General features: G+C 40.9%; 1 protein-coding gene across 2 annotated transcripts in view; it reads right to left on the reverse strand.

Annotated features, from left to right (window-relative positions):
• Itgb8 (integrin subunit beta 8) overlaps positions 1–25,765 on the reverse strand; it is a 76,571-nt gene extending 50,806 nt beyond the window's left edge. For both annotated transcript variants that reach the window (XM_076551591.1, XM_006988288.4), the window contains exon 1: positions 24,616–25,765. Coding sequence is in view for 1 of the 2 variants with exons in the window: in XM_006988288.4 (XP_006988350.1) it covers positions 24,616–24,742 (127 nt within the window). In the remaining variant the exon portion in view is untranslated. The remainder of the gene's footprint in view (positions 1–24,615) is intronic.
• Between the last annotated feature and the right edge of the window lie 1,743 nt (positions 25,766–27,508).

Here is a 27,508-nt window from a genome sequence, read left to right on the forward strand (position 1 = left end):
ATTGTTTGATGTGTGAAGCAGATGAGCACACAAAACGAATATTTGTTTCCTTAATGATTACTGTTCCTGTTATCCCTAGACCATGAAATTTCTTGAGTGGGCCAACTTGTCACTCAACAAACAACAAGAGTAGATCCAAAAAGGATCCAATTTGTTTGTTCATCTGGCATGTCAATTTGTCTTCAGATACTCACCTGGTAGGAAAATGAGACATACTCAGGAAAAAAAGGTGGGGTCAAGACCACTCATATCTCAGTACAGCCTTTCTACTGAAGCCTCAGAACTTCAAAAACCACCAGCAGCTCAGGACTCAAGCAATGTTCCAGAGGCCCCTCTGAGGTAAATCCTAGTTAAGGCTGCATTTGTCTAACTTGGAAAGGCAATATTAGTCATGTGCTTTGTGTCTTGTTTTAACTGGAACTTTTCCATACATTCCAACTATCCTGTTTATGAGGCACACTCCCTTTCTATAAAAGCCAAATATTCACCAGCTTTCCACCCTACAAGTTTTGAACTTAGCATACTGGATTGAATGAGTTCCAGGGGCTCTTCCTATTTTCCTTTCCAATTCTTGGCAGGTAGGAATTTCCATTCTCCCATTTAAAAATGAAACAAAACAAACAACAACCAAAACCCCCAAACACTGTTTTTCATGCCAGGAAAATGGCTTGTTAAAGAGGCAAAAGAAAAATGTCCTGTGGTAAGAGGAATGCCTTGTCTGCATTGAATCTTCCAAACCTGGAGTCATATTGCAGATGTATATGACTAAAACCCCAAGGCAACACCTAAATTGTAAGGAATTCAGTTTGCTTTTCAGTAAACCTTGTGTGTTTGTCTGTCTGTGAGTATGATAACTCCTACCTGCATGGTTTTTTAAAAGGTCTCTTGTTCACCAAATCTAATACCTCACTCAAGTAGAATGCCAGTAAATGTCTGGGTATTTCCTGTCTCTGGCTCCCATCTCACCGACCAGTGCAGTGAGATTACAGATACACATTCCCACACATGACTTTTTGTGAATTCTGAGGATCTGAACTCAGATCCTCATGCTTATGTGGCCATGCCTTCCCTTCTCAGTCCAGGAATTTAGTTTTAAGTAAAATAAACAAATTATTAAGAGCCTAAGTGGATGAAGCCCAGTTAGAAATTGGTTTTCTTCAAACTGCATTTCAAAGTTCTGGATACTGCCGCTTGAAAAGTTAAGTCTATATTTACCATCAGATAGAATTTTGGGAAATTAAAACAGTAATGATTCATCCTGCAATTTTTACCCCATGTTGAGCCCTGTACTGAGTCTTACTGATAGTATAAAAAGCCTTTGAGGGTGGCACTACTGTCCCTGTGTTTTGGATCATGAGCTAAAGTCTAGAGAAGCTAAGTCTCAATCTAAAGTCATCCAGTTAGTATGCCTGGGGACAGGCATTGTGGGCAGTTGTGACTACAGAGCACTTTCTGGTGAAGACTGTCCCACATGTAGTTAAAAACAACAAAAAGACAATTTACCCAAAGTAGCACTGGAAGCTCCTGGGTATTAAAGTTATTAATGTTAGTCCTTAAGTGATGACTCAGTAACCCCATGTACCCAAAGACATGGCTTAAGTACATGCACTCTGTCATTACTTTTCCTATCATTATCCCACTCTAAACGTGAGGATATTATATTCCACAGCAAGTGTTTAGTATTCTCAATGTCAAAGAACCCCTAAATGCTTCATCCCTTTGCAAGATCCATTTTCTTTCTATGCCCAAGGTAACTATGAATTTTAGCTTGAAAGTCCTGGCCTGAGCCTCTTGCTGAGGCATAATCAGGTCTGCTGGCCAGTGCTCAGTGTAGGGGAGGGCAGAATTCTCTTTTCAACTGTTTCCCCAACCTCTTGCCAGGAGACGCTCTGAGCTGCTTACTAATTAGGCAGAAGCATAGAGTGCTGTTCACAGTGGCCTTTCACTTGCTAACTTCCAGTTCTGCCCTAGCAGTCAAATCTGGACCAGGAAAGAGATTGGGTTGGTCTTCTGTCACTACTGCTTCTCTGACCTTAGCTGTCACTGAACTTTGCTGAAGTTCTGCTTGCTGGCAGATGAGGGATGCTGCTCCCCACATCACAGGCTTTGCTCATCCTCTGAGTTGTAAAACCCCTTTAAAAAGCAGAGTATGAGTTGTTGGACATGAGTGGTGAAGATCATGCAGCTAGCCTATACAGTTCTCTCAGCATATGGGGCTGTTTTAAGACACAGTTTATAGCAGCCGAGATTTATTTTAAAGGCCGGCAAAATCTTCATGCTTTAGCTACAACACTTGCCCATAATGTTGAATGAGCATTCACTGTTTCCTGTTTTAACATTACTGAGAGGCATCAGCAGCTCCTGCAGATAAGGAGGGCTCTGCATGTAGGCACAGTACTGCCTTCACAGGTCTGTCAAAATCTGTGCACTCACCCTCTCATGTTATCTCAATAAAACTTACAATTGACATTGTAAATAGAATATTATTTTCAAAGAGGGCAACCAGTGCAGAGTAAAAGATTTTTTCTTCTCCTGACAGTATACAGAAAAACATGAAATTACATGATATAGCTTTTTAAAAGTAAACTAATAACACTTTATATATGTTTTTGGCTTCAGCTCCCTTGGTGACCAGCTCAGGTTTTTTAGGCCTATATGGTATTTGGTTAATGTATATACCTTCTTTAATTCAGATTAAGAGGTTAATTATTCTAATGATGCCCTTCATACCAATGGAGCCCAATTGGTGAATTACAGTCTTAATGCTGTGAAGAGATACTATGACCAAGGAAATTTTTTTTTCGAGACAAGTTCTCTCTGTGTGGCTTTGGAGCCTGTCCTGGAACTCATGCTGTAGACCAGGCTGGCCTCGAACTCACAGAGATCCGCCTGCCTCTGCCTCCCGAGTGCTAGGATTAAAGGTGTGTGCCACCACAAGGAAGTTTTTACAGCATTTAATTGGGAACTTGCTTACAGTTTTAGAGGGTTAGCCTGTGGTCAGCCTTGTGTGAGCTTTTGAACCCCCAAAGCCCAAACCCAGTGACACCTATTCCAAAAGGCCACAGCCACTTTGTGGTGGTTTGAATAGATATGACCCCCATAGCCTCATGTGTTTGAATGCTTGGCCCATAGAGAGTGGCACTATTACAATGTGTGGCCTTGTTGGAGTAAGTGTGTTACTGTGGAGGCAGGCTATGAGGTCTCCTATGCTCAAGCTATGCCCAGTGACACAGTTCACTTCCTGTTTCCTGTGGATCAAGATTTAGAACTCTCAGCTCCTTCTCCAGCACATGTCTGCCTGCACACCACCATGAAGATAGTGGACTAAACCTCTGAACTGTAAGCCAGCCCCAGTTATATGTTCCTCTGATAAGAGTTGCCATGGTCATGGTGTCTCTTCACAGCAATAGAAACCCTAACTAAGATACATTCCATCAAGGCCACACCTCCTAATCCTTCCTGAACATTTCCACTAACTGGGGACCAAGAATTCAAACGTATGAGCTTATAGGGACCATTCTCATTCAAATCACTATATTAGTATCTCAAGCTGTAAAGAAATAGGCAGGATAGTGATATCAGTCTAAGATTTATTTAGTAATTGATATTACTACTCCCAGTATACTAATGCAGTTTGAACTTCATGTTAATAATGTATCTTATATTCTATTCTATACATTAAATTCTCTTCTATACTTAACACCAATGATAGTTCTAGATATATTTATGTCTTTTCTAAAGTTCATTCTATTTATAAGGTTATACAAAAGGAAATCCTGAGTTACAGTCAGATGACTGTAACAGAAGTGTATCTTATGCAATGGACATGTAGATATATACTCTTCTGTAATATCTCAGTTTCTTTAAACTTTTAAAATCAATATTTATCTAATTTCATTGGCCACAATTTGAAATGTATATGCATATTACTATGGAGTTGATATATTTAGGAAAGATAATATTAATGCTAAGTTATGAGCTGTTGTAATTTGTTGCTTTAAAATACTTTGAAATTTTTGCTCTGTATTCCTCACATGTATCCAAATAATTAAGTTACTTCCCCTTCATCATAATTCAGCTTCTCCAGAGTTCATCATTCCCTGGAAAGGTTTCCCAACAGGGTTTTAATACTCTTCTTGTTCTCCCTATATTCTTGCAGGAGCCTGTCCCAACCCCACCTCACAACACTTCCCATCAGTCCTTCCTAATGAACAGTTCTGACATACTAGACTGCACCAGGCCCCATTGTCATCATTGCAGAAATATTTTCTAAATTTGACAATATGTTCATCACCTTTCTCAAATACCCCCATGTCTCACTCTGCCACCATGGACAGAGCTGTTAGGACTCCCTGAAGTTGCTGACTGTGATAGGGTGGGAACCCTCTTAGGCTATAATAGTACTGCACCGTAAACATGCAATGGTTCTTAGACTCCAAAAACCAAAGAGAAGTGGAGTAAAGGGAAAATTCAAGACAAGCCAGAAGGTGGGATAGAAGGCTGTCCACTGAGCCAAGGATGCTAAAGCATGGAGTTGAAAGTGAACAGAACAGGCCAATACCAGTGTGTATGAATCCTGAGTAAGAGCTTGAATCTCAGTGTCTGGAGCTGCTTCATAGCAGTCTCCTTCACAGTCCTTTCTCCTGTACCTCGCTCTTATACCTGGCTTTTGTTCATGACTGGTTAATTTCCACTGGAGCTTCTTTTTACACTTGCCATTTGAGATTCTTTCTTCTTAGGCCCACATTTTTTTCTAAGTCTTCCCACTAAGACATGACTCAGACTTAACCTTTCTCTGGCAGAGAACATGAGAGTGGCTTGCCTTCTCTGCCCCAACTTGTCTTTATTCTTTTTCTGTAGGACAAGCTCTCCCCTACAAGATCTCCTCCTCTATGTGCTCAGTGAATGGTTCATTCAAAGGCAAATGGCTATTGCCTAATTACATTTAGCAACTGATATTCAGTGATGATTGATTGTCCTGTGCCTTTAACAAGGAGTGTCACTCTATTTCATTTCCCCTTCTGACAATATCTCTTCTTTTTATGTCTGACTATTTTTGTATCTCTCAGTAGATTCCACACCTGGAGATTCCATGAGCTAATGAAACTTTAGATTCCCCTCCTCAAACATGAATACAATTTTTTTAACTTAATTTCCAATTTCTTCTCCAAGTTTCTGTTTTGGGTTTCCATCAACTTTCTGGCTATCTATTTAGATCCATGACACGTCTTCAAAATCCACAAGTGTTCCTCTTCCTCACCCAAATGGGTTTTCATTAATAACCTTATTTTCACATTTATTTCAGTCTAAATCTTTGTGATCAACCCAATTTCCAACAGCCTACCAGTTCCCAGGACTCTGCTTTAACTTCAGCATCGTTGCATTCAGCCTCTTTCTCACCATTTCCTCTGCTCTCATCTTGGTTTAGGCTCTTTGTCATTTACTCTGTCATGATAACTTTCTTATAGTCTCCTTCAACCAGTGCTTGGCACTAAAAGTTATTAAACAAGGATTGGGGAGATGGCTCAGTTGATAAAGTATTTGCCACATAAACCTGAAGATCCCCAGAACCCACATAAAAAGCTAGGCATGGTGGTGTGTGCATGTTTGCCTCTATGTGCTACTCCTTTTGTATTTCCGGGTTACAAAATCCTACTTTATAGATGTTCTATGGTTTGTTTATGCATTCTTGGCTAATTGTACTTGAGGCATCTCTGTCTGAGGTGACTATAAGTGAAGGTGCCATTCACATTCATGCACAGCTGTATGTACAGAGCTGTGTTTCTACATCACTTGTTTAAGGGCCTAGGAGTCATAGGGCAGATGGTAAGTATAAACATCACTATGTGAGATACAAACAAACTGCATTGCAAATGGCTGTGCCATTTTCAAATCAACAGCAAAATTTAAGTATCCCAGGTGCCTGGTATCTGCAGCTTCTGGGTGGCTCAGTCAGCAAAGCGTTTGTCATGCAAAAATGACTGCTTGAGTTATTTGGGTCCCCAGCACCCTTGCAGAAACTCAGGCTTGCTACGGTGCATCTGTGATTTCAGTTGTATGGAGGCAGAAACAGGAAGATCCCTGAGGTTTTCTGGCCATCAAGTCTAGCCAGATCAGTAAGCTCCAGGGTCAGCCTCACAAAGTAAATGGGGACTAATGAGGAAAATACTCAGTGCTGACCTCTGACCTCCACAAACATGCATATATACATATGTAATATGTACATACATATGTAAAGTCATCAGACACATTTCTTCCAGCTTCACTTTCTGATACAGTAGATCTATCCCATGAACACAAAATTTCAAAAGCCAAAATAAACAAACTCCCAATCCTGTGTAATTTCCCTCCTCCTGAGAAGTAAAGTGATATTAGTCTGTTTAGCTTGCTATCATGAAATTACTTAGATTGAGTACCTTGTTAGTATCAAAATTTATTGCATACTGTTTTGGAGGAGGCTGGGGCATCCAAGTGCTAACAGGTTTAGTGGCCCCTTTCTGATAGCTGCCTAAGGCTTCTTTGTTGAGGACAGTTAATACCTTTATGACTTAGTCATCTTCCCAAGTCCCTGCCTGTTAACACTGTCACAACCAGGATTTGATTTTAATATTTACATTTTGGAGGCACCCAAGTATTGACACTGTGCAAGAAAGTTAAAAAAAATCTATTGCTAACTCTATAGCCTTGTCTCACTTCTCCCCTTTTGCCCTAGGTCAGGTCAATATTTCTCCCACCTATATAGTGCCAGCCTGTGCATTTCCATCTGTACAGTCCAGACAGTCCTTTTGATTCTAGTTTAGACATACATCACTTACCTCATGTGTCTGTCACCAAAACAACCTCCCTTTTCCCTTCAGGCGTAGTTAATCACTTCACTAATGAATGCTTCCACAATTTGTACTACAATTCTTATACTATGCTGGGCTATTTGTCTGCATGCTATTTTCTACTTATGTTTTTTTATTCAGATATTTGCATATTATGTCTGGGTCTATAATTTATATATACACAAGCAAATATACTTACCAAGAAGCAAATTCCTCAAGGAAGGAGACACTATAAGTCGAATTGGGAAAACTTCCTTTGATACCTTCACTGACAAAGTACTGTTTGCTTGTATCTCAATCAGTTTTATCACCAGGAATCAAGAGCAGTCACAAAGAAACCTATCTACCACTAGGGAGGAAAGGAGATAGAGTAAGCCTCATACTTGAGTGATAACAGGCTTCCTCGGGCCTCTTCTTTTCTTTCTGCAGCAATCAAATGAAAGCCCTGAGCCCCTGCCCCCTTTGTTGTAGAATACTATTTTAAAGTGTGTTACTTTTGTTTTATGTTGCATTTGTTTAACTCTGTGAAGCTGTGTTACTGTGCCTGTGTAAAACACCCCATGGTCTATTAAAGAACTGGCCAATAGCAAGGCAGGAGAAAGGATAGGCAGGGCTGTCAGGCAGAGAGAATATATAGAAGGAGAAATCTGGGAGGAGAGGGAAAAAAAAGGAGGAGCCAGGGATGGGAATTCAACCTGAGGTCAGTAAATGGCACTGAATGCCTGACAATTCGTTACTGAAAGACACCTGGTTAGGAGGCTCAAAGAGAGTGGGAGCACTTAGGGAGAGCTCTGCAAAAGACAGCGAGGAAGGCAGTCAGTCCATCTCCAGACCCAGCCATGAGAGCTAGGGAAGGAAGAATCATCACCTCTCCTAAGTCAGAAGCACAGTCCTCATGAGAGCACTCTGTGGGGACTGGAAGATAAAGGGATGCTTTGAGAAGAGACTAAGATACAGGCAATTCTCCTGTAATACACCAAGGACTGAATGAGAGTCACCAGGGCTGTGATGGCTGAGGGGATGAAGATGAAGGGAGGTCCCACAGAGCCGTAGGGGGACTAGAGAGAGGGATGGGTGCAGGGAAACTTGGCAGTTTTGAGCATCTTATAGTGATTGGTTTAACCAAGGAAAAGTAAGATTAGTTCTGAGGAACTCAAGGTAAATCATCCTGTACTTGATTCTGTGGGTACTGTGGGGGAAAGGGGTACTGTTATTTTTACTCTTTTAGGGGGCCTACCACCTAGCTCCTAAATAAATCACTCATGGAGGCTTATTCTTAGTTATGAATGCCCAGCCTTAGCTTGGCATTTCCTTAACTTTAAATTAGCACTGTCTATCTTTTGCCTCTGGGCTTTCCCTGTTCTCTTACTTCTGTAAATCTTGCTCTTATTCCATGGCTTGCTGGTTGTGTAGCTGGGTGTGTTACATTTGCTTATGCTCTGGAACATTTCTTTAATGATGCAAAGATATGTTACATTTGTTTATGTTGCATGTGTTTAACTCTGTGAAGCTGTGTTACTGTGCCTGTATAAAACACCTGATGGTCTAATAAAGAACTAAATAACAGCAAGACAGGAAAAAGGATAGGTGGGGCTAGCAGGCAGACAGAAGAAATATGAGAAATCTGAGAAGATAGGAGAAAGAGCAAGAGAACAAGGAGATGAGGATGTCAGGGCCCAGCCACTGAGCCACACAGCCAGTCACGGAGTAGAAGTGAAAGTAAGATATACAGAAGTAAAAAAAGGAAAAGGCCCAGAGGCAAAAGGTAGATGGGATAATTTAAGAAAAGCTAGCAAGAAACAAGCCAAGCTAAGGCTGGGTATTTATAATTAAGAATAAGCCTCCCTGTGTGATTTATTTGGGAGCTAGGTGGCGGGCCCCCCAAAAGAATGAAAGAGAAAAAACAATCAACAGTTACACAGGTTTATTGCAGAGAATGAGTGAAGTTCTGAGTGAATGTATGCTGTTGATATGGCACAGCCATGTCAAGCACCAATGCCTTTACCCTATGGTGATGGCAAAGATTCCCTGGGTGATACTCAGAGGGAAGGCAAAGCCTCCCTTTGGTCTGAGTGTGAATGTTGATAGGATGTGCAGATAATCACCATAGCTTTCTCCTCTTGAATGTTTATGGCCTGAAGTCTATTCTCTACAGAGACTTCACCTACCAAGATTAGCCAAACCTGCCTCCTTGTTCAGCTGTATATAATAAGCTGGTCTTTTAAAAAAAAATCTGAATGCAATAACCTTGTCTCTTGTTCAGCTGTATGTAATAATCCTTCAACTGTATATAAATAGCACAAGGAACTTCTACTGTGATGGCTTTTCCACCAGATAGATCAGCTCATCAGATCCCAGCTTTTCTGTGTCTATGTGCCTGTCCTTTCTTCATTTCCTCACAACCCAAGGTAGGTGAATCATTGGAGCCTTGCAGAACACAGCCATTTATTGTTTATTCTGTTTTCTGCTACCAAAATTATAAACTAATGAGGAAAAGGACAGGCAGGTGTGTGTGTGTGTGTGTGTATGTGCGTGCATGCGTGCGTGCGCACGCACGCGCATGAGAGAGAGAGAGAGAGAGAGAGAGAGAGAGAGAGAGAGAGAGAGAGAGAGAGAGAGAGAGAGGAGAGCTGTATATGTGTTTTTCTGTACATATGTTCCTGTGTGCAGGTAAGAGATTGATGCTTGGTGTCATACTCTGTCTCTCTCCACCTTGGTTTTGAGATAGTCTTCCACAACCTAGACCTTACCATTTCAGCAAGTGGTTGACAAGACTTTCCCCAGGATCTACCTGTCTTTGTACTTCCACCACTGTGCCTATAGCTGGATGCCACCATGCTTGGCTTTTATACTGGGGAATAGAATTCAGGAACACTTTACCCACTGAGCCACGGCTCCATCCCTCCGTTTCTTTCTTTTGTCTATTATTGTTCTCCTGCCATATGAATGTAATCTCTGATGAGAAAGATATTTTTGTTTATTCTGTTCTCTGCCATCTCCTCAGGGTTTAGAGAAAGACCGGGCACTCTCCAAACAGTACATATTTGTGCAGTGAGTGGATGAATGGGCATCTTCTCTTCATTGATCAAAATGCCCTGTGTGTATTCTCTCTCACCCTCCCCCACTTCTCTGACTTGTGTTTATTTCTGTGTCATTCATGTAGCTTTCCCCATCTGTGTCCCCTTTCCTCAGTCCACTCAGGAACTCAGCACACCCAGTTGGAAGTGCTTAGCCTGAACACTGTGCTTGTCTGTTAGGCTCTGCACTACTTTCCAGTACACATATACTAATATTTTTCCTCCAGGAGCCATCCCTGAATTTGGGTTCTTTGGTATCCTAAGTCTACTCATTTGCTTAGTTAACCCTGTGCTTCCCATCCTACACACATATATCACAATTTAAACACAGTGCAAGCAGACCATGCTCTTGGTGTGCAGAACACACAATTTGGTTGGATGGCACTTTCTGATGACTCATTTCATGACAATCTGGGACATACTGTGCCCATTTGTATTGAGAAACGAACATTCTCGAAATCTTCCATTAATCAGAGCCGCACACCCTAACACTCAGTTTAGGGGAGGAAAAACAAAACAGAAGCTCTAATATTTATAAAGACACTGAGGCTTTGTCTTCCATCAGAACACATTTGCCCTATATCCTATCTAAAGCTTCAAGGCACCAAGAGTGAAAGAACTCTTCTGCAGCTTCACACCACTGCCTTTTGTGTGTTTTCTCTCAAATCCTCGGAAACAGTTACCCTGTCTGCAAGCAATGTCTGTAGTAGCCAGACCAAGGTCCCATACACCTCCTGGGTAAGTGATGTTTTATGACTCAGCTGTAATTGCGAGTTTTGTGATTCTGATAAAATGATAACTTTAAGGCTTTCTTCTTTTAACAAAAACCATTTAAATAAGGCCATTGTCAACAGAGGAAAGCATACATATACATCTTAAACAGTTTAAAAAAGAGTCAGGATATGAATGACCATGGAATTTGATTAAAATACCTTTTACATGTAGCACATGGAATCAAACTATTCACTTCATGAGAACTCTGCTAGTATTAGTAAAAGCTGGTTGCTTAGAATAAAGGAAGTGGTTAAGGATTTAGTTCAAAGAAGAACATCAAATCATTGGGAATTAGAGGGAGAAGAGTCTACTTCAGGATTTTGGAGTAGTAATGATTTTGATGGCATTTCTTCATCTATGAATTTTCTAGTAATACCTGCTACTGCACAGGATTTTTAAGGCTATAGTACTTGCTGTGTGAAGTTTATGGCATCACAGCCAAACCAGACATAAAACAGAACCTTTACAAGCATGTCACAAAAAGGACCAGGCAGGGTGCAGTGGCATCAGATAACAGGGACCTGTCACCTCAAATGGAGACAAAAAGGCACAAAGCACTCTTCCTTGAGGAAGTTCCTGAGCCTTTTTTTACTGCAAGATTGCACCTCTATCCTGTCTGGTTCCCAACTACATGCTGCCTGTGAAAAATCACACCCTATTGCTAAGGCTGGGCTAGGATTGATACCAGACCACACAACAGCAGCAGCCTGTTCAGAGACATGAAATGACTCCCCATATCCAGAACCTCACATTTAATCTTTGATTGCTGAGATTCCTCTCAAACCTCAGGTCTTTTCTGTTTTGAACACCTACTGGCCTCTTTCAGGGTTCAAACCTAATGCTTCTGTTAAAGGCTCCAAGATTCAAAATCATATTTGAGTGGGCAATAAAGAAGCCACTTGTTCACTATGATGAGGCTATAGATTGTCTCCCTACCTACTCAGAACTCATAGGTCCATGCAGATATAGCTGTTTTTATTTACTTTTTTTGGTCTGGAATACTCTGCTATATTACCAAGTGAATGACACACAAATGGAGTTTATAGGATTCTATATTCCCACACTCAGATTGAGAATGCCTACAGTCATTTAATCCTTGCCTCATGGACAATCAGAGGCATCCTGAACTTTATGACATTTTACTTTGATATAAAACCAATTCAGAGACGAAATGGATAAAGGCCTCTTGTGACATGAGTTTGCATGTGACTGGTAAAATCTCCTGGAGTCTAGGATTTCCTGCCATTCTCCCAGTGCTGATGCCCCATCACCTGTAAAAGTGACTAGTTTAGGAAGCAGTATCCAGAAACCTGGATTTCTCTGACCAACTCATTTGCACCATTCTGGATGACTTACCAGCATCATCAAAGCTCTACAAAAGTGACTATGCACTATTGAAACAGAAATTATTGTGACCCAGACTCTTTCTAGGACAGCCATGTATAGAGTGACATTTGGCTAGAAGAAGGCCTCTAAAAATTGAAATACTTCTGTATTTCTTGTGATTTTTTCAGGACATTTCATTCATTCCCTGCTTGCCAATAAATGTCTTTAATAAAGATTCTCATAGACTGATGATTTATAGGCTCTCTGAGATTATAGCAGCTTTATATGATTTGCTGCAATTTGTTGCTAAGTGTCCCTTAACATAACACAGAAATACCTAGTAACCACACAGGATCAAGGACGCCTATGTTCTGCACAAAAGTTAAGCCTAAAGAATTACAATTTTGTAGTGTGGAAAGAAAATAGTTTGTGGCCTCTAGACAATAGTTAAGATGTCTATTTGTGAGGAAGAATGTAAAGTCCAGTGATAGTTCTGACCAGACATATCTTTCCTGCTCAGGAGTCCATTCAGAAGCAGCACTTGCCTATTTATTATTCAAAGCCAAACATCTCTGGGAGGTAGAATTTCTCTCCAAAGCCCTGATGTCTGCTTTTTCCATAATATTCATACATCACCCTCTGTCTCACCAAGTCTGTCACAGGTAATTCAGTCTCAAAGAGCAGTGGACTCTGGTATTGGTGTTGTGTTGACCTCCAAGAGGACAAGATCAGTCTTGGACTTGTATATTGCCATGTTGGGGACGTAGCCAGGAAATGCTGGAACTCATCCTCCAAATGCCCTACCCTGGCTTCAGCAAAGCATGTACAACCCTCAGGAGCCCCTTCCTATTCTCCTACATTTTTGCAGTGCCATAAGATGGCACTAAACCCTGTATGGTCTTAATTCTTTACAAAGCATCATATGTGCAGCATCCCATTAATTAATGATGATAATAATATTTAATTCTTATATTTTTTAATCATGAACTCGGGGGTCTGGTATTGTGACCATATATTTTAGACTTTACCTCTGGACTGTCACTAGAGCTGACTGGAATTGAAATGATCATTGAAAAGGGCCTTTTTTGTTATTTGGTTGGTTTGGTTTTCTAGCCTTTTATGAGACAGGGTCTCACTGTGTAGCCTCAGCTGACCTGCAGCATGCTATGTAGACCTAACTGGCCTTGAATTCATAGAGATACTTCTGCCTCTGCCTCCTGAGTGCTGGGATTAGAGATCAGCACTAACACACCAGTAAAGTGACTTTTAAAAACCAAACTTGGGATTCCTGGAACTGACTTCTATCTTGAATGTGTGTTCGGCTGCTTTGTTGGTTTCAGTATTAACCTTCCAGATAAAGTTTTCTCTAAGTGTTCATCATTTGTATAGAGTTGTCTTTTGCAAATTATAATCTTCTTGTTTTAATTCAAAAAGACAGCAGAGAAATACCTTGGGAGGTATGGCTTGTACTAAGGGAGACTGGCTCCATCTTTTTTTCTCTGCCAACAATAAAGCTTGCTACAATGGCTTCTTTGTTTCTAACTAGAACAGCTAGTTCTACAGAAATCCCTGCCCATCCTATTACTTTCTTGTGTTCTTTGTTCTCCAGCAGTCAATGAATACCTTACATGACTAGGCAAAGCCAGCCTGGCTTCTCAGCTTCTCTCTAACAGGACTTAGGAAGGGCACCCCCGGTCTGGCACACCACAAGGTACATTCTGTCAACCTTCTTTTAAGGAAACTAGAGTTTGTATTTTAATTACTTCCCTTTTTAGATCTCTAAATATTCAAAAGCCCCCTTGTAGGATAAAGGTGATCACTCATTCAGCAAGAAGCTCCCCTTCTCCCCAGTACTCGATATCTGGCAGAGTTACTGAAGAGTGACACTGAATACACAGTCTTCTCTGAGGTCAGGCAAAATGCTCCTTTCTGGAAAGACACTTGTCATTCAATTCAAGGCAGGGAAACACAGATCAGGTGACTTCATTTTGCATCAGCATATCTTGAAATACCAGTATAAACCCAAATTGTCCAAACAAAGCTATTCAAAACATGAAAATATTCCAGTGTACATCTTCTATACCTACCAGGACATGTTTGGCACACTTCAACAGGTTGACCTATATCTAATGTCCCATCCTTTTGTCTGTATTATCCTTTCTCCCCACACTTCCAGGCTTACACCCATCCAGGGCCTTTGGCTTAACCCAGCCCTCCCGAGCTACTTCTGCTTCATATTTCATTATTGGGCATGGGATGTATTTGGCAACGCTCTAGGTCAATCAAACTGCACCAATACTTAGAATGACAACAGACTCTTTGACAAATTCAATATTCTCCAGGCAAAACACAGCAACAATTAAACTCCTTGTAAAAAGAGCTAACATTTCTTAACTACTTACAGGAATGATAAGTGGCTCATTACTAATGTCAGAATGAAAGGCTACTTCTTAAAAGCTTATATCCTGTTCTAAAATGTGAACTATAAGTACTTCAAAAAATACCATTCATAATAAAAATCATTTAAAGTTATCTTGAAAATATACATGTGGAGCAGGAAAATCTGACAACCTGAGTTCAATACTTGGAACCCATATGGTGGAGGCGAGAATGAACTTGCTCAAGTGGTCCTCTGACCTCCAAACTCACACCAAGGAATGGATGACCACACACATACCCACAATAAATAAGTGCAAAACTTCTTTAAATTGAATGAAAATTAAAGAATATACATAATAAGACCATTATAATTTATTTTATAATTTTTGGTCAATGATTTCCATTTTACTTCCTAAGTTAATTAGGGGCCTTTAAAAATAACTCAGTGAGATAATTTGAATGTGTCTGTTTAGTATCATAGTTTCTAGCAAGAACTGATTCTTGCTCTTGTTGAAAGGTGGGATCATTTTAACTAATGTATAAAATCCTCCTGAATACCATTTTTATTTTCACTACAGTTTTGTTTGGCTATAAATTCTGCTGGTTTACTGACTGTGAATGATAAAATAAGGTGACATCAATGCTGATTTTTGAAGTGAAAAATAGTCCCTTTTACTCTATGAAAGTTGTATAGCATTTACTGCATGTTCATTCTCCTATGGATATTAACTATATGCAGCTGGATAATTTAGCTTATTCATGTGAATAAAAAAATCTTTCTTGAGGTGTTTTAAATTAATAACAGGAAATAAAAAGTAAAACTAACTTAAGAATATGCATGGCACTGACTCTCATAGGCATACTATTTGCAAGAGAGTAAAACTTAGTTCACATCTTGAAGTTTTCTGAAAATAGGGCAATATAAAAGCCCTTTGATGTGAAGGAGTCCTTCTGCACTTTACTCTGGTACTATTCTTGTCTGTCCCGCTCTCCAATAATATTTAAACTATTAGCCAAGTCTGCTCTAACTTTTCAAGGCCAAAGCCAGAGTACAAACAGCAATAGGCAGAACAAGGCCAAGTATTTAATACTTGCAAACTAGAATAAGAAATAATTAAGTCAAAGAAGTTCATTGTGGTTTGGATATTAAATGTCCCTTTAAGACTCACATGCTAAAGTCTTGGTCCTTAATGCAACAGTTCAGAGGTGAGAGTCTGAGTAATGATTGGATCATGAGGGTTCTAATCTTATCAATGGGCTAATCCATTGAAGTATTCATATCTGAATGGACCATTAGGAGGCAGAGCCTATTTGAAGGAAGTAGGTCACTTGCCCTTGAAGAAAGGCAGATCTTGTTCTTGTACTTGTTCGAGAGTCTGCCCCCACCCTCCTCTACCCCCACCCCAGCATTGTCTTCTCTTTCCCTGTCTCACCCTACATCATGGCTATCATGAGGTGAACACTCTCCTCTGCTGCAGGTTTCCACTGCTGTGTTAGCCTGTCTCAGCTCTTTAGAGATTGAATACAGCCAAATCCCAACTGAAACCTCTGGAGCCTTAAGGCAAATTGGATCTTTACTCCCCACAGTTTATTTCTCCAAGGTGTTTTATCAAAGTGATGCAAAGTTAACACAGAGTTTTGTCTTCTGGTTAGGAAGTTAGCATTGTATGAACTCCTTAAACCTCCAGTCCAGGATCCATCTTTTTCCCTTCCAGCCCTAGAATCATTCTGCAATGCAAAGAGGCAGCTATATACTTGCATAGAAACTGCAGTCTGTGTGTCTAAACTATCTTGTTTCCATCAGCTACATTTGGGCATGTTTGTCTTGAACTTGGCACAGGAGCAGTTACCCACAGAAAGAAGGCCAAGAAAACAGCTTGTGGCCCAGGTCAAGAATTTTAGAAATAATCTAGAAGTGACTGACAGAAAGGACACCTTCCATGGACTATTTATGCTTGCTTGGGGAATAACCAGAAGAGGCTAGAACTAGGTGTCACAAGGTCAGGGAGGAACTACACTTCCCTGTAGATGGCAGTCTATGATGGTAATTCAGAGTGCTGAGTAAAAACCAGCTCTAAATTCTGTTTCCATTACTTATTAGCTAAGAGAACTTTCAGAAGTTATCCGGTAACTTCCTCCAGCTCAGAGAGCTGTAACATTAAGGAAATAGCAAATTTTCACATCACATGCATAAGAGGCCTCCTGGCCTGTAGAAATCCTCCACAAATCTCAACTATTCTTACCCTTACCTCTAAAGCTCAGTGTACTACTTGTCGTGACTCTAAAGGCTTAATAAGAGCCTGCATAATGGTCAAGTGGATGAGAATACTTTGTTCATTTATTACTTTTTGTACTCATCTTTTCTTCCTCATCTTACCAACCATTCAAAGTGTGAGAGAAATTATTAAGGAAGAACAAACTTAAGTAGTTAAGATTCAAGAATACAGAGTCTTAGCTTTTAGAAGAAACTCTCTGTAGTTCATGAAAGGGTCATAACTGAGTGGGGTTTGGCTGCTTTCAAAACTGCTTAGTATTCTTATATTATTCAGTGTGACTTATTCAAATTATTTATTGGACCTACTGTGTGCCCAGCTCTGGTTACAGAATCAGCAGGCTTAGTGTAACCTGTCCAGGAGGTCATGGGTGGGAGTGGCGGCAGGGCATAAACAAAGCAGAGGGCATTGGACTTTTGGTCTTCTGAGGATACTGAAGGTAATGGAAAGCCATGGTAGATTCTGAATAGAATGTATACAAAGGTCATAAAGAATGAGATTGCTTCAGGAGCCCTTGTAGTGAGGGCCCAGCCAGGCTTTCTCTACCTATTGAGAAAGGCAAGGCCACTTTAAAGAGATCATGAAGGACAAAAATCTCCATGTTGAGAAACATGTTAAGAATCCCCGTTGAAATTTAATCATTTTATTCGGTATCAATTTTCATTTTATTTTTATCTTCTCTGGTATCAACCTCTTATGTTGTTCTCTCATTCATTCAAAAATTTTTTTTTAAAAAAAAACCTATTATAGTTACCAACTTGAAAATCCTAACATATATTCCCTTTCACATTTTCCCCAAGAAGCTAAACTGCAGAATGTATTAAGTGAATCTCTAAAAAAAATCAAATAAACTTAATGTTACAAAATAAGAAAAGTGTGTGTGTGTGTGTGTGTGTGTGTGTGTGTGTGTGTGTGTGTGTGTATGAGATAGCAGTCTGCTTTTCAAACCTCTCTTTCTCTCTCCCTCTCTCAGATACACATACATACTTGGAAGGCAAATCTCCTGAAGCAGGCCTTTGTTATGCTCTGTGTTCCCAGTGCTTAAAACAGAGGCCTGGTTCTCTCAGCATTGAAGCTGTGTGAAGAGAGTAGAGCAGCATGTGCCTTGAGCTTAGCATATACTGAAATGCCAGGCTCTAGTGACCCATCTTGCAGACATGAAGAATTGCTGAAAACCATTAACAGCCAATGGAGTGTCCAAGTTAGTGAATATGCATGGGGTAAAAAATTGATATGAATATACAAAGTAATATATAAGTTCAGCCACATTGTAACACACTGGCTATAAGCAGTTAGAAGCATGATCAGGTCTGAGTTGGTCAGTAGTTTGACAACGTCATAGATTTGTTCCTGTAAGTACTTTTTATTTACCTGGAATGCTCATTCTTTTCCTTCTTGTCTTTCTTCCCTCTAGTAGCAACGCTTACACATTAGTGACACACTAGAAAGCAAAGGGACCCCAAGGAAGGACTTTACAACAGGGTGCTCCCCACTAAGCCACTTGTTTTCTCTTCCTTCATCACTCATACACAAAAAACCTTTCCATAGTGAGGTGTACATGAAGTGACCTGGGGTTAACTGGGAGCTTCCCCAGGATGCATATTTCGAAGATACCAGGATCCTAAAATCAAAGTCCTCTCTCTGTGATTGTTGTGCATAGGCAGCAGAGTTCTACATTACTCACACTATGGAGGTGCCCAAGGGCTCACCAGGTGGGGCATGTGTGACAGACATAATTGTATAACACCCAGAAATTTCCTTAAGAAATTGTGAAGCCATATAAAGGAACTCAAATCCTGGCTCTCCTCACACTGGCTATGTGTTATAAAATATAAGCATTATTCATCTCCTTCTATGTCTATCCTCCTTTCAAAAGTAGGGATTATAAATTCACTTTTCTCACAGTGTGTTATGAAGATTTAATAATTGCATTGAATCATTTAGAAAAAAGGTGTGGCAGAGAATGGGAGCTCAAATGACAAACATATCCTTTTTGTTTATTTTTCGAGACAGGATTTCTCTGTGTAGCCCTGACTGTCCTGGAACTCTCTCTGTATACCAGGCAGGTCTTGAATTCACAGAGATCTACCTGCTTCTGCCTCCTGTGTGCTGGGATTAAGGCATGTGTCACCGCTGCCAGGCGACAAATGGCATCTTTAAGATATCATTCTTAAAGATTTTAATTGGGTAGCCTTTAAATTCAATACTTCAGCTTTATATAGCCAAATACGTTATTATAAAATGTTGCTCTTTCCTATGGTTTATTTTATGATACAGCGAGTATGTAATTCAGAGAATGTATTATAAAATTGGAGAACCTTCACAGGACCTCATAGTCTTCTGCTGACAGCATTTAAGAGGCATCAACTTGCACAGCAGCAGAAGCTAGAGTTTTAAGAACAAGAAGGATTGAGCAAATATAGGAACATTGGGAGAGAAGCTGTTTGGTTATTCAATGAATGCAAAAAAAAAGATATCCTCATGTCAGTCTGGCAAGGTAACATTCAAGTATATCATAAGAGTTTTTATATCAGTTATAATAAAGTTATCATGGCAGGAACAAGGTAAGCTCTGCAGTGGCTGCAGATACCAGAGAACAGGCACCATCAGGGAAGATGATGTATGCATCTCTTCTCGGAAAGCCCAAACAAAGACTCACCAAAGGTAAATAGTTTATTGAGTTGCAAGAAAACTGGCTGATGTCTATAGAGGGGTTGAACTTATTTGTTAAAGTTTTAAAAGCCTAGATCAGAACAGAACCTTCCATTTCAGTAGTCCATAAAAGGACCCAAGGGAGATTGTCTGTGAGCAAAGTGAGGAATTTAACACCAGACTATTTATACTTATCTATACCAGATATAACCAAAAGAAGTCCAAAAGTCTGTAAATGTAAAGAACAAAGACCAGATTATTTCACATGCTGTGTTTTCTGCAAGAAAGTTTTATTTAAAATAGTAGTATGTAAAAAATTGGGAAGTCAATATAGTATTTTACATCATATTTCTTAACTCTCATAAAATATCCAATTGGAGTGGAAATTATCATACCTATCTTGATTGCCTATCCTAATTCTATTTGAAAGTTTCCCTTTCTTTCATGAACTGTATCGACAGTTTATTTGTTTGTTTTGATGCCAACTAATTTGTTTTTCAGTTTATAATGAAGACATAATTAGCTTGGCAGGCATATATATATTCACAATTAAATAATACTATATCTTTCAAATTTAAACATACATCTAAAAATGATCAGCTGGCAAATGTATTCTAAGAAATTCTATTCCCTGGTCAGTTTTCCTTTTAAGATTCTCCACATGGCTCTATTACCTGATCATAGCCTATGGATTTTACAGCTCTCCTAAACAAAAAGTCAGGCTATGGGAGTGATTCAGTTTTGTTTTTGTTTTTGTTTTTTGTTTTAAAATTGGAGCACCTCTTCCCCAATCAGAAAACTGTATAACCTAGGACAGCTTTTCTTCTCATTTTTACAAATGTTGAAAGAACTTTTTCTCTAGAAGATCTCTGTTTTCTATTAAATGTATTAGAGCTTGAGAAGTACATCTATTTGTTACAGGAAGAAAAAGTGAGTCAATCCTGCCTTGAAATAAACAAGGACTCACTGGAGACTCAATCTAGAAGAAGCATATTCCTATTTTTCTACTTTGACTCTTTTGCAAGTGTGTGTAGGTATATATATGGATGGTGTTTTTCAGAAAAAGAAGAAAATGCTTCCTGTCATTAGCAGTATTCTAGTTGTGGGACTGGAAAGAGAGAAGGACAACAAAATCATGTATAATATAACACAAGGTACTAAGGACTATGAAAGTAAAATATGCAGAATGCAGGATTAGACAGGGTCCAAAAGAAACACAGAGACATCCTCTCTGATAGGGTGATATTTGCTAGACACTGAGAAGAAATGGGGTGAGAAAGAAGTAATACAGCTCAGGCAGGAGCATTTCAGTGGCAGGGCATAGAGCAAGAGAGTAGGACCATGCCTTGTACCTCCACAGACAGCGAGGATCAGTATTTCTAGAACCAAATCAGAGAGGAACAGACAGGACCAGTGTTGTAGCTCTTATAGTGTCTAAAACTAAAACTTGGCCTTGAATTCAAGATAGATGACAACTATGTAGAGTTCCAAGTAGAGGAGTGACAAGAGCTGAAGTGCATCTTTACAATAGAGGTGTGGTGGACTGTGCAATGTGACAGAAACAGACAGTCAAGGATGCTATGAAGTGTGAGTTTGAACTATCAAGATTCTGGCTCACCACTTACTGAATTGACAGAATGTGAAAGGGGCAAGTTTAGGGGAGAAAACTAGGCATTTGGTTTTAAATATATAGGGATCAATTTTTGTCTTTAGACACACAATAGGGATGTTGAATAGGCAGTTTGATGTCTCCTCTGGAAAGCCAAAAAGAGGACAAGACTGGAAATAGATGTCTGGGTGGTGTCATCATAGAAACACAATATAAAACCCCAAAGCTGAATTCATTCACTTCTTGGGGTCTCTGTATTGATAAGAGAAATGAGGACAAAATTCTGGAGCTACTGCTGCTATTGAAGTTCATGGATGAACAAGAATCAAAATCAGAGATGGAGAAAGAGGTTAAACCAGATCATAGGTCTAAGAAACTAACTTGTGTGTAGACACTGTCAACTTTTTAACTGATGATAGGTCTAACAGAGTGATAACTAAGGATTGGATATCAGATTTGACAACTGGGCAGCTATCAGATCTTAGCTGAGCAGAACCGTAACATGATGAATAAAGCCTTCCCACAAGGGCTCAATATGGTTAGATGAAGCATTGGAGGAAACAAGCATGGCAACTCTTTCAACAGAAGAGAAATTTTTGAAATCATATCAGCTACTTGTTTTCACATGTAAGGCAATCATAGATGACTTTAAAATAGACCCCAAAGTGTCTCTGTTGCCTAAAGATAGAGTTAATATAGACACATTTTATGGAAGTGACATAGAAGATTGGACTTTATCCAAATGAAGCTTTGGTTCCCTTAAATAGCTTTTTGTTCCAAATTAGCTGAAGAATTTTAGGGGCTAATGAGATCATTCAATGGTTAACATGCTTGCATGGCAGGTATTTAGGTCCCCAGAAGCCCACATACAAATGTCCAGTTGGCATATTGACCTGCTTGTAATTCCAGTCTTGGAAGATGGAGAAAGAATCCCCAGAAACAAGCTGTCTAGCAAGACTAGCCATATCTGAATTCCTGGTTTGACTGAGAGACTCTGCTTGAATGAATAAGGTGAAAGAGCTATTTAGGATAGTTCTGACATCAATATCCGGCTTCCACATGCATGTGCACCCACATGCATTCCTACCCACACATATGTGCACCCCACATGTGCAAAAACAAGGCTGTGCATCTGTGCATATATGAGTGCATGTGCACACCCCCCCAATAAAATCTAGGGGAGGGGATATTCATAGACTACTTGATATGATTAAATCTCTTTGAGGGAAAGCCATACTGTCACAAAGCAATGCTCATTCTGTTGGTTGATTGTAATGGAAAAGAATAAGAACCTGGTAGCTCAATAAACAGAAAATTAAATTTCATTGTAATAACAGTTACCACTTGTTGTAAAGAAATTGTGAGTTTTGAAATGTGTCATTTTTCTATTGCTATGTAATTGGGTAACAGATTTTTTAATCATTTAAAATTAGCAAATGTAGAAATAAAGTATTGCTATGATAACTATTCAAATATTAACTAATTTTTGTATTTAATGGAAAACCATTAGTAACCAGTTTTTTAGTGTTGGTATTGATGACTTTAATAGTCCCAATCCCCATTAATTTCTGTGAGAAAGTTAAAAGAAACTGAAGTAATGTTTCCTACCCAAGAAATCTTTGCATCTCATTCATAACATGCTTCATCTTCTGTATTTAGCCACCCTCAGCTCTTTCTGCTCCATTACTAAAAGTCCAATGCATTTGTATAAATTGTACTTTAAAAATTAAAGCCAAAGTCATATGTTTCTTGTGTAGCTTACAGTCTTCTCTTAGTATAGCTTTATTGCCCTCCACATTTTCTTGGTGTAAACTACTGGGCATGGGGAAAAGATTTCTTTTGTAACTGATACCTAAATTCCTATTCTGCTTTAAGCATTCAATTTGCACAGTAGAGACCTGTAATTTAAGACTTGTAGCTATATCACAAAGTACAGCTGTTTATACTGATCTCTAATTTGCTGAGTGGTACTGGCTGTAATTTAAATTTTTTTCATGTTTTTAACTACCATGCAAGTCAGTATATATCAGAAGCCTTTGTATATTGACAGAGGCTGGGGAAAGGATGCCTTGTTTTGATTTCAGATAAGCAGTCACTTTTCAGGTCAGCAGGTGCAAGGCAGCCCATTCATAATACTTACTTCAAATCAATAATAGTCATTGGATGGAAATATCTTGCTATTATACAGGAACCTGATTTATCTTTATAAGCACAATGAACTTCTAAAATCTCTATTAGCTAATGTTAAAGGTGAGACTTTCTTCAGAACAAAATATATTCTGTTGGCATAAATTTTGGTTGTTTTACTAGTGTGAATGTTTACTAATTTTCTTAGTAGTAAAAGAACACTTTACTACCTACTGGCATAGGATGGAATTATGCTCAGTGGAAACTCTGATGCGGCAAATGTGTGTTCCATTCAAAAGACACTTGATAATGAGTGTGATTCTTTCCTTTGCATTAAGTTTCACTTATTTTGAAATAAATAAGTCTCAAAATAGCCACAAGATAAAAATTGACTTTAATTTGTCCTGTTTCAGCTAACTAGGCAAATCTCATACCCAAAACAAGTGTTAGCTGACTGTATATACAACAATTTTAAGAAGTTACCTGAATTTTTCCATTATAAACTTTTACATATAAGCTTCAGTTTACTTCAGGCAGAAAGCCAGCACATCAATTCAAACAAAGTGCAGGAGTAAAATTTAGTTTTACAACAGAAGTGTGGCTATTAATTAAAACTCCTCTCAGGTTCAGAGGCTATAGTAGTCTCTAATAAAATTAAAGGGATTAGTGACCAGAAGAGAAAAGTGGAAAAAAAAATTAAAGTATGGCAATGGTGACTCCATTCGCAAAAATAAATATTTGACCTCTATGGTAAATTTGATCTTTAGACTGCTAATTGTTATTATTGCTTATTTTGTTTCATGGGTCACTAAGAATGCAATGCCATCATGCTGAAGTCCCAAACTCCTCCTCATGCACTACTTGACTAGAACTGTCTGTCCTTTGTGACTTAGGAAAGGCAGTTATCTTTATCTGTTTTACAGACAAGGACAGTAAGGTTTATGGAGAGATGACCTCTCCGTATCAGAGACTGAACTTAGGGAGGGATCAATTAGCCACAAACGTTTATCAACAACAGTGTTCTCCCCCACCCCACCCCCTCCAGTGGCTTAAAGCATGAATGGATACTTCTCAAGGGTATTTAATTCATTCAGGCTGAATGTTATAGTAGAAGAAACTTGTATGTTGTTCTTTCATAGACCAAAAATGGAAGACTCCATCTCACTATTAATCATCTTAGCCACAGCCTTGATCCAAATGTCGTTAGTGAATTGTGCCCCTTGCCCCCCCCCCCCGTGAAAAGATGGGGAACACAGTCTCTACAGCGATATCTTCCGGAAATACTGGAACCCCCAAATTGGCTTCTGTAAATACAACAGTCTCTTTCCCAAACTTCAACTCAAGAACTACTTTCCCAGCACCATGGACTATTGCTGTCACTACAGGACAGAAATGCTTGACACCTGGCTTTTCTATGGAGGACTTTACCACACACCCACCCTCTCCTTAAGTCTCAGGACTGACCAGGACTGACATCTGGCACTTACCTGTCAGGGATGCCCAGGCCAGAAGCTCTCAATGCCAGCCCAAGACTTTGGGAAAAGGGAAGAAAACAAAGCAAAATAACTTACCGCTTTGGCCCAGTCCAAGAACAAGTGAAAACAGCCAGGCCGCCTGGAGAACCAAGGCAGGACCTCGCTGGCAGTTGTGCAGGCAGAGCAGTGCAGCAGTCAGAAAAGCCAGGGCCGAGTCGCACATAATGCAAAGCAGCCCGCCCCGCGCCCGCTGCCTGGCCGCTTTCCTGACGCGCGCTCGCGACTTGGGGGCGCACCTTGGGGCCCGCTGTCCGAGAATCCCTAGGATCTTTTCCACAGGCCGATCTGACCCACCCAGGGGCTCCGAGTAGGCGATACAGGTACGCGGGCCTGAGCAGCTCTCTGCATCTCAGGGCCCCAGCGGCCCTCCCAGCTCCGCTCAGCGGGCCCCGCGGTCTCAACCAAAAGCACCTCCTCGGACAGCCGATGGCCCGCGGCGGCGAAGCGAGTGAGGGCTCCACAGTCCGCTCGGGACAAAGAAAAGAGCTTTTGTTTCTCTCCAGCGGATGGGGCTCTGCTGCATAAATCAGCTTAGCGAAGAGCCAAACACAATCAAACCCAAACAAAGCCCGAGGCTGGGGGGAAAACCACCCTAATGTAATTCACAGGGTGATGCTGCATTAGTGGGAGGGGACGGCTAGAAGGCCAAGGGGGTGGGAGGGGAGTCGCTGGCGCATCTGTCCGTGTGAGCTTCTTCCACAGGTGGGCAGGGAGGCCAACTCCACTTAGTCTCAGCAAGCCAAGGGCGTCAGCGTCCCGATTGGCGGGAGAGGAGGCTCGAGTGCCAGCAGCTGGGGGAACGGCTCCACGAGCACCCTAGAAGCCCGGGTCTGCGCCCGCAGGCACCCAGCAAGGCACCGTTGATTAACGGGCTGGAAGGGGAGGTTCCACACTCCTTGCCGGGAGGGAGTTGCGTACCCTTGTCCTTTAGGACTCAGTCAGCTCAGGCGTCTGGTCACCCAGAACCCTGGCAGCTGTTGCTCCCTGGGCTGTACCCGGAGAGAATGAGAGGGAGGCGAGGCAGGAATGGGGTGCTCTAGTTCTGTGGGTCCCCCCCACCCCAGAGGGGGGCTCCCAGCCTTCGGGTGGCTGGGTGTGCTCAGAGCTGAGAGTTGCTAGGAAACCGCCCCACGCTACAGTGCTCCTTGCTCTGGTAGCCAGCAAGCGCCGGATCGGCCCAGGGCAGCAGCAGCAGCAGCCGCGCAGCAGAAGCAGCAACAGCTTCAGCGTGGGCGGGACATTGGTGAGGCATGAAGTCACTGCGGCCCACACTCGCTCTTTGTTTTGCTCACTCCAGCTCTTTTTCTCCCCCTCGAATCTGATAACTGCCATTCCCATCGTTCTCAAGAATTCCTAGTGCGTATCGCCGCAACAGGAATCGCACGCTGAGTTTTTTTCCCCTCATTCCCTGGAATCCTGAACCCCAGCGCTCTCATAACGGGCGTAGTGGGAGACTTTGCTCAGCCCGAGTGGCAGCTGTGACCCCCAACATTTCATCCTCGTGCTGCATGCTTCTTTGTTCAGGAGTACTCACTGGTCTGCAGCTGCTGCATACAAAGTGGAGTTCAGGGGCCTCTCCCCACACCCAGTACTCTGCTCTTGGAGTGCGCTTTGCCGATAGCCTTAAGAGCTCGCTCTGTGTCTGATCCCAACTCTGTCAGGAGTCTCCCCTTGGAGAGTCAGACAAGACCTACTCTAGTGGCAGAGATGTTTCACTGTTCCTTTTTGTGGACCCCCAGCCCTGAAAGGGACAGCTTCGCTTTTTCCCAGGGTCCATTGGCTCTTTGGCCTTTTGGTTATGGTGGATCTTTTGACCTTAAACACCACCTTTCCAGTAAAGGGTACCAAGAAGTTACAGACGATGGTAGAGGAGTGAGTGAGGAGCTAAGAGAAGTGATGGATGGGAAGCCCTTTGTGCAGGCTTGCAATTCAGACTTTTGTGTGAGGCTAGAGCATAGCTAAGCTTGACAGTCAAGGAAGTAGAGCTGCTTCGCCAGGTCCTGTCAGCGACAATGCCACCTTAACCAGAAGGAAGGAACCCAGACCTCTGGGTTTGGGAAAGAGCACCTTTTTCAGTTTGAAACTGGACGACGGTGGCTCCCAGTTTCCGCTGGGGCAGAAGTAATTTCAGCGTCTTGAAGTTTGACTTTTTTTTTTAGAGGCTTACAGAGCGCTGCCTCTTACAGGCATCAGACCAGTCCAGCCAGGTCAAGGTAAAGTATAAGGGAGTTTCCCTCCTTATTTAATTGTTTCCGTCTTCCTATTTGGAGTAAAGAAAACAAGTAGGAGGCTCCCCCCTCTTAAAAATTTCTTCTTTCTGTTTTCTAATTGTTAACAGTGAATGGAAAGTACCTGGTTAATAAACCACAGCATCAAAAACTCCCCTTTCTTCAGGTGTGGACTGCACGTTGGGCTGTCAATAAAGCCAGGAACCTAGAAAAGTGCCCTAGATCTGTTAAGGAGATCCGTTTGAGAAGTTAAAGGAGCGATCCAAACCTTAATGACTGATGTCAGTCAACACAACTCTAAGCTGTTCTCTTTGCAAGTAAAACAAACTGCAGCCTCATTTCATTTTCAAACTCTCATTCTTTGATTTTTCAAATTTCTTCATAGATGAGTTGAAATGTCTATGAAGGGCTTGCAAAGTGCCTGATAAACGGCAGAGCACAAACCTAGCATAATCAAGATACGGTTAGAGACTATTCAGCTGGGATGTGTGTTTATTTTCTTGAGATTATGTGACAAACCTAGGCAATGGAGCAACCCTTGAGACAGTGCAACATCCCAACAAAGAAAATGAAATAGTCTCAAGTGTGTGTGTCCAGTCTGCGTTGTAATGTTACTGATGGACTTAAGTCGCAGTCACATGCTTTTACATCTAGCTGGTAATACTGGATCAGAAATGGCAGTTAAAATGTTAAATGAGTCA

This window comes from Peromyscus maniculatus, chromosome 14, assembly GCF_049852395.1.
Source record: "Peromyscus maniculatus bairdii isolate BWxNUB_F1_BW_parent chromosome 14, HU_Pman_BW_mat_3.1, whole genome shotgun sequence".
Classification (NCBI taxonomy): domain Eukaryota; kingdom Metazoa; phylum Chordata; class Mammalia; order Rodentia; family Cricetidae; genus Peromyscus; species Peromyscus maniculatus.